The sequence below is a fragment of the Zychaea mexicana genome, assembly GCF_025766255.1.
Source record: "Zychaea mexicana strain RSA 1403 chromosome Unknown BDB00scaffold_11, whole genome shotgun sequence".
Taxonomy (NCBI): Eukaryota; Fungi; Mucoromycota; class Mucoromycetes; order Mucorales; family Lichtheimiaceae; genus Zychaea; species Zychaea mexicana.
The window spans coordinates 200,853-208,533 of NW_026516674.1; the positions used below are offsets into that span (position 1 = coordinate 200,853).

Sequence of the window (7,681 nt, forward strand, 5' to 3'; positions counted from 1 at the left end):
CTCGCTCCCGACTTGTGCTGCCTGTGTAGTACTTCGTCTTTACTGATATAATGTACAGTGATCAACACTCAGATTGCTCTAAAGAGGGGTTTCACTGTAGTGTGTGTCTATACGCGCATATTCACTGTTACTGTGATGGCGCCAAAGCACCGCTCACAAGCATATCCTCAAAGAGTCAGTAGTGCTATCCGACAGGACGTTCCTACTAACTCTGCTGCATACTGTGATACCGCATCGGTACTGGTATCATTTTCCTCTTTTGCGACTTTTAACCTGTGTTGTCAATTAAATGAGCCGATGATATAACACATGTTCTCCGCAAGAACAAGGCTATATGGTGAGAACCACCTGAAGAGATGGATACAGAAAAGACTCATAGTGTCAAGGAGGGAACGATATTAGAATCCTCCTCAATTAATGTAAATGATATGAATCGAAAAAGATAGCACATCACCGTCTAAACGTCTCTTCATAGATTTCTGCCACTCGGCAAGCTACCGGAATTTCAGCCAATCACATAGCGTGGATTCTGATATCTAAATTTTACAACCGACAGCAGCAAAGAGCGAACGCATTGTCATCGGCTTCTTTCGCGTTCCCCAAGACACTTACACACATAGTAATGTCCTCTCCGCCTCCAGCAGTAACACCTGCTGCTGATGAGCCGGAACAACAACAACAACAACAACAGCAGCAGCAGCAGCAGCAGCAAGGTAGGTATTTTTCCACAGCACTCTGTGTCGAAAACAATAACCAAAAAAACACTCAATCTTATAATAAATGCTGTTTTTGTTTAGACATTCCAACGGAAACGCAAACCACCGTACCAGAAGAAGAAAAAAAAGGAGAAGCAGAAGAAACATTAACACCAGCAGAATCTACCATTGACAACGAGGCAGATGCTACTACTGCTACTACAAATGCTACTGCTGTTCCTGATACGGAGCCCAGCGTTCAGCCTTCAGAAGAAAAAGTGACGCCAACAGAGTCAGCTATGGAATCAACTACTGTCATTTCGACTCCTGCTGCCACTTCCCCAGGTGCACCCACAACTACTGAAAGTCAAGAACCTACACAGCAACGTATGTACCTTTGATTTATGATGATCGTACTCCCTTCTACATTCGTGATCCTCAACTTCGAAAATCTATAGACGATGTTATTACTGAAGAGTATGACGCAAGTCAACGGCAAGTCAACGATTTGATCGCTTCATTACGAATGGATCTATTGTCATCGAGGAGTACGTATAATTTATATATAAAACCAGAAGAAGTGACCTTGTCTATGTGTACTTTCCCAATTATTCAATTTTGTTTGGAATTACAGGTGAAGTAGCATCGCTTAAAGGCAAAGTGAATAGCCTTACGGTGCAGAATCTGGATTTGACGATCAAATACCATGCGGATGACAGCAAAGATGCTGCAAACAAGGTAAAGTGCACTATATTTGATCTAGTACACATGACGAATGACATGCTAAATAAGATGTGTTTTTGACAGCTTCAAGTGCAGCTGCTGGAACAAAGATTGGATGAACTCAAGAAAAATGAGTTCGAACATCACCAAAGGATTCTTGACATGGAGCAGACACAAAGTATTTTGAAAGATGAAAAGGTACACATGAAAAAGAGATTTAAAAATGCGTACATAGTCCCCAACAAGCTGTTCTAAAAAATTGTGAACCTTTAGCAAAAACAATACCACGAACACCTTGCTGAAAAAGCAGCATTACAAAAAGAACGCGACAACTTAACGAAAAAATACAACGATCTACAACTTGAATTAACCAACTGCCATGCTGAAGCGAGCTCGACAAAAATCGAAAAGAAGACGCTCCAGCAACGACTCGATGAACTTGAATTAAACCGCATGGGTGATGCCAAAGCCCACGAGGACATGATTGCCATTTTTGAGAAACAACAAAAAGAATCCGAAGCCCAACTTCAAAACGCCATCGCCGCTGAAGCACGCGCACGACAGGATGCAAAGAGTATTCAAGAACGATTTCAAAAAGAAAACGATCAATTGCAGCAGCAGCTTGTCGAGTGCCAAGATCGTTTGAGCATTATCCGGTCGCGCAGTGACGGCTCATCACCTTCTGATACAGCACTTGGCACAACAACGCTTCCTGACGGCAAACACGGTAATCTTATCCAGCTTATGCGACGCTATGAAGAAGGCGGCAAGAGCTGGGAATGTATCTATGAAGACTACTTTGAGTTGAAGGACGCGCATAGCAAGGCTGTTGCACAATGTGAAACCATGCGGGTGGCGAACGAGCAATTGATGCGCGAACAACGTGACAAGGAGCAACGGTATCAGCGTATGGAAGTCGAGTATCGTCGTCTGCATTCAGAAACCGAGGCAGTTCGTGATCGAGCAAGACGATCTGAGACGGCTCAAAATGAAAATGAACAAGTGGTAATTAATGACGAAAGAGGGTTGGATCACGTACATCAGTAAGTCGGTAGATTGATTGTTAACAATATGAAATCTGGCAACATAAATAGGTGAACAGTCTTCATGCCAAAATTGGCGAGCTTCAGCGCAAAAACAACGACTTGCAAACGTCACTTGGTGAGGTTGCATACCAGCTACGTCAAGTCATTTGCGACGTTGAAAGCCGAAACGAAATGCTGCCACCTGGTGTTAAGAGCTCCTCTGATCTTTTACAATATGCCAGCCAGTCACCCGAATTCAGCCATGAAGACCTGACCTTTAACAATGTTGCGCAACTCCAAGAACAAAACCAAAAACTTTTGGAACGAATTCGAAAGCTCGATGAAGATGTCAAGGAAAAGACGCGTGCTGCAGAGCAATTGCGGCAAGAAGGACTTGATGCTGAGGAAAAGTATACCCTGTCCCTTAATCAGGCCCAGGAAACCATCAAAGATCTTAACTACTCGGTCATTTCGCTTGAGCGGAGGTAAACAATATTTCGATGGTAGCAGAAAAGGAAATGTGCCAGTTACTAAGATATCTATGGTAGACTACAAGCTACTATTAAACAGCGAGACATGTACAAGCTGGGCGTATCAGAAGACGACGCTACATCTGAACAGGCACATGGCGACAATATACCCAATAACACCACAACTCAGCCGCAGCAACAAGAAGAAGACGAAGAAGATGAGGCTTACCGATATGCAATGCAACAGAATATGAAACAGCTTCAGACTGAATTACAAGAAGCACAAACCGCTGCATCTGCATCCAACTCACGACTCAAGATCACCGAAGCCGAAATCATCAAACTGCGTAAAGAATGTCAGGATCTGCTTCAGACGCAAGCCTCGCGTTCAGCTGAACTCAAAGATCTTCGCACGCGCAATGCAGAGCTTCAGTGTCGTTTGTCAGAAAACGAAAAACATCTAGCGAACTACCACAATGAACTTTTGTCCTATCGCTCACAGCAAGAAATGCTGCGCGTCCAGAACACGTCGTTACGCAGCGAGCTCGATTTTAGTCACCAGATGCACAAGAAGCTTGCTGAACACCACGCAACATTATCATCTCGTTGCGCTCATTTGACCAGTCTATTGCACAGCGTGACCACAAAGAACAAGGATAGCACCAGTGCACAGACCGAAGGTATCAGTCTCCTCAAGAAGCAGATTGAGGCACAGGACAAGGAGCTCGAGAACCTGCGCGTAAAGCTAGAAAGTGCTCAACAAGGTCTTGCGGATGGTGATCTGCGTGAACAAGACCACTGGAAGAACAAGTATAACGAAGTCCACCGGGAACTCCAGCGACTCAATGTGTCTCAACTCGAGTTACAAAAAGAGCTTGCAGCTGCCAAGGAACAGCGCATCGCACTCGAAACCAAGCTATCTCTCTTGATTAAGCAAGATGGTGGTAGCGCCGAACAGCAAGAAGTTGCAGCCGGCGAACAAGAACATCAACAGCAGCAGGCGGAAGGACAAGAGGATGGTACTTTTGAGGCTCGCTATACCGAGTTGGCCGCAGCCAATATGGAGTTGGACAAGTTGCGCTTGCAAATTGCAGATTATGAAGAGCAGCTCGAAAAGCAACGACAGGAGACTGAAAAGATGGCCAAGGATCACGACGAGTTTACCACGGATATGCAGAGTAAGCTGGTCAAGTTACATCAAGACCTGAGCGACCGTGATGGTATGATCAAGGCAGCACAAACGGCCACAGAAGATATTCAGCGTCTTAAGCTTGAACGAGTTGAAGCTGAGCAGCAATGGTCTGCCGCACGAGAGGCTCTTAATGGTGAAAAGGAGGCGCTGCAACAAAGAGTGCAAGAATACGAAGAGGAAGCAGCCCGCTTACGGCAACAGATCGAGACGCAGACAGAGCTTATCAATGAGGGCAAGGAGAAGTTAGAGCTGGAAGTCAGTACACACGTTGATGACAATGAGACCATCAAGAGCTTACGTGAAGAATCGAGTCGGTTGACAGAAGAGATTTCAACAGCCAAGAACGAGCTCACAACACTTCAGAGCCGACTACAAATAAGTGAAGAGTCATATAGTAAACAGAAAGAACAATGGGAAGTTACTGAGAGCAGACTCAAAACCGAGTAAGTGATCATTCGTTCTTTCTTTTCGTATAAGGTTTAATGAATAGTTGGCGCTTCTTATTGGGAGATGATATAAGAAGAGATAGTATAAGAAACGAACCACTAATGCGACAATGGATAACTATAGACTTGAAAACTCCTCGAAACGATTTGACGAGCTGCTTCAATCGCTTGCAGCCGAACAGCAGGGTGCTACAGCAGCAGAAGACCAATCTGCAGACTCAAACATGCCGATACCGATGGACGTGTCGAACAAGTCGAAGGAGCAACTTGAGCTTCTTGTGGTATCTGTTCGACAAAAGAACGAAATATTGCAACGACAGTACAAGGCTGCCATAAGCAAGACGGACCAACTGCGCTCTGACCTCCAGTTTACACAAAAGCAGGTTGCAGCATTCAAGGCACAGGTAGAAGCCGTGCGTGCGCAAAACGTTGAGATCGAAAGCAAATGTCAAGAAGCAACACGAAAAGCACAGGATGAAGCTGTTGTCTACAAGGAAAACAACACCCAACTTCGCACAACTATTGCCGACTTACGTTCGCAAGTATGCACTCTTGAGAAGCAGGCAACTGAGAGCAAGGCAGCAGTTCAGCCCTTGACAGGTACTTATATAAGAGATAAAACGATGAGTGTTTAAAAGATTATAGATTAACATGTATATTATTATAGACAAAGTGGCGACTTTGGAAGCACAGATCAAGGCTCATACTGAAACTATTGAGACTCTCGAAAAGAGCAAACAGGAATGGGATACTCGAACTGCGCAGATCATGTCCAAGTACAATGTAAGTAATCCTTTTATATCTAGTTTATCCATACAATCGTATCAACTTTGTACTAATATGACTATGCCTGTAATTGGCAATGTAATTTTTAAAGAAACTGGATCCTGCTGAAGTGGAGGCTGCTAAACAAGAACGCGATGCCATGAAAGCCCAAATAGAACCCCTTGAAAAGGCCAAGACTGAGGCCGAGGCGAAATTGAAAACTCTTGAAGAGCAAAAGACAGCACTTGAAAAAGAACTTGAAGAAACCAAAACAAAGGTAATTTTCCACACAATTGGGGGGTCGGGAGAACACGACAAAAGGATGTCTTTTGTTGACTTAACTGGACCGGAATTCAGGTCACAAGATTCCAAAACGCTGCCTTGAATTTCAAGAAGCGTATGGAGCAAGCACAGGAGCAGTTGAAAAATACTGCGGCATCTCCTGCTCCAGCATCTGCGCCTGCTTCCCCAGCTCCTGCTGGAAGTGGTAATGCTGTAAGTGTGCTATATTTCATCACTTTGTGTGTATATCCTCGCCAAGCTACTATGTTATTGATATGTAGCTTGCTATAGGCCGATGATGAAGAGAAGAAGGCACTAGAAGAGAAATTACAAAAGGCCATTAGTGAAAAGGAGCAAGCAGAAACGAATTTGGCGCAACGCGTGAACCTACACACTGAGCTGCAGGTTTGTATCAGTCAATTAGTGAGTTTCTGATCGTATAAATCGACTAATAATACCTTTAATATATTAGGGAAAACACAAGGGTCTCTTGGAAAGAACGCGCGCCATCCTCGCAGAAAAGGTATTTGTTTTATTTACAACCCTTCCTTGCAGCCTATAACATAAAAGTATCCTTTCTCGGTGTTTCCTTAACAAGATTTATTGGCACATAGAATACTCTGGCCCAAGCCCACAAGGACTGTGAAGAAAACATCAGCAAACTTCGGGAAGAACTGAAAAAGTCAACGGAAGATCTCAACAAGTCCACTGAGGAGCTGAACCAACAAAAGGACGAGACCAAGAAAGCCAAGGAAGAAGCGGCGAAGCTGACCTCTGAGCTGGAAGCAGTCAACAAGGCAAAGATGGAAGCGGAGATGGAGGCACAAAGGGGCAAAGTCAAGCAATCATTCGACCAAAGTAAGATCACGCGGCTGACAAAGGAACTGGAAGAGTTCAAGAAACGTGCCAGAGAAGAGGACGACGATAAGCAGGCCGAGGAGGCACCAGCTGCAAAAATGCAAAAGCAAGAAAATAATGCAGCCGAGTGATAAAGAGAAGCAATAACCTGTAATATACGCACAACATCCTTTCCATCATTGCAATCAACAACCTAAACATCCATCTTTACATAACACACACCATCATCCTTACTCTGTCTGCCAACAAAAATATTGATAAAAACTCACATTCTGATAATATGTTGACATAATACTACAAAACTCCATTTATTTCCAGTTTCAAAAGACTAACTGGATGGCCATGATCCAGTAAACGCTGTCAAAGAAGTAGAGTCATTATTCTACTTTGCATCTGGACAATCGCCTTGTTTCTCGGGTGCCGTGGCAATGAATTCTGGTAGGCTCATCAGGTTGCTATGGATCGACGAGATGGTAGGAAAACGCGACATATTCACCGAGAACCGCATGGCATTGTAGACCTGAGGCACCAACACGAAATCCGCCATGGTCACGTTATCACCCACGCAGTATTTGCCTGGAATATCTTCTTGCTTGATGGTGGCGAGCTTGGCCTCCAGCGCCTCGAAACCTCGTACAACATGCACTTGCGACCAGTCGGTACGCTTTTCCATATCGTCTCCGGCAATCTCGGCAACCAAGGCTGGATTCTGAATCGGATGAATGTCGCATGCAATCTCGTTGACGATTTCGCGTATTAAAGCGCGTTGATAGGGATCATTTTTGGGTAAAAGTGGACGTTCTGGATAGGCGTCCTCGATATAGTCTACAATAGCCATGCTCTGAGTCAACACTTTGCCGTCAGGAGTGATCAATGCGGGTATTTTCTTGCTTGGGTTGACTTTGGCAAAGTCTTCACTGCGCTGGATAGATCGTTCACCACCATATTATTATATTGGTGCTGCTATCATGTCACCGATCCCTTTCTCTCTGTGTATGTACAGTACCTGTTCTTGCTTGAGAAGGTTGATGGGTCGGTATTCGTACTCAATGCCCTTCCATGCAAGTGCCAAGCGGACACGCCATGTTGCCGAGGAACGATAATAGCCATAGAGCACGGGGGGTTTCTTTATCATATTGTCAGGAAAGGAGCTCACATTATATTGCTACTTCAGAAAAGAGGATGGAAGAAACTGTGCTTACTTCTGCTGTCATGATTGAGGGAA

The 7,681-nt window shown here is 44.5% G+C and overlaps 2 protein-coding genes across 2 annotated transcripts; one reads left to right on the forward strand and one right to left on the reverse strand.

Moving 5' to 3' along the window:
- Positions 1-645: 645 nt before the first annotated feature.
- Positions 646-6,742, forward strand: BDB00DRAFT_806288 (uncharacterized protein). Its single transcript, XM_053122254.1, has 15 exons — positions 646-713; positions 798-1,082; positions 1,154-1,243; positions 1,330-1,433; positions 1,503-1,616; positions 1,692-2,423; positions 2,513-2,928; positions 2,992-4,548; positions 4,676-5,151; positions 5,219-5,334; positions 5,429-5,593; positions 5,674-5,811; positions 5,890-6,003; positions 6,071-6,121; positions 6,213-6,742. The coding sequence occupies exons 2-15, from the start codon at positions 995-997 to the stop codon at positions 6,585-6,587; spliced, it is 4,536 nt and encodes a 1,511-aa protein (XP_052983247.1). The 5' UTR covers positions 646-713; positions 798-994; the 3' UTR covers positions 6,588-6,742.
- On the reverse strand, positions 6,743-7,681 carry BDB00DRAFT_806292 (glutathione S-transferase). The gene is made up of 3 exons (XM_053122255.1): positions 7,659-7,681; positions 7,463-7,582; positions 6,743-7,378 (listed from the first exon to the last, which is right to left on the reverse strand). The coding sequence occupies exons 1-3, from the start codon at positions 7,668-7,670 to the stop codon at positions 6,839-6,841; spliced, it is 672 nt and encodes a 223-aa protein (XP_052983248.1). The 5' UTR covers positions 7,671-7,681; the 3' UTR covers positions 6,743-6,838.

What these genes read in the sequence shown, in the direction of transcription:
- BDB00DRAFT_806288 (XM_053122254.1), top strand. Translation starts at nt 995, where the DNA reads ATGGAATCAACTACTGTCATTTCGACTCCTGCTGCCACTTCCCCAGGT. An exon ending in TCAAGAACCTACACAGCAAC is followed by an intron (nt 1,083 to 1,153) that starts GTATGTACCTTT and finishes GAAAATCTATAG; the next exon opens with ACGATGTTATTACTGAAGAG. An exon ending in GCAAAGATGCTGCAAACAAG is followed by an intron (nt 1,434 to 1,502) that starts GTAAAGTGCACT and finishes TGTTTTTGACAG; the next exon opens with CTTCAAGTGCAGCTGCTGGA.
- BDB00DRAFT_806292 (XM_053122255.1), bottom strand. An exon ending in ACCTTCTCAAGCAAGAACAG is followed by an intron (nt 7,379 to 7,462) that starts GTACTGTACATA and finishes CGATCTATCCAG; the next exon opens with CGCAGTGAAGACTTTGCCAA.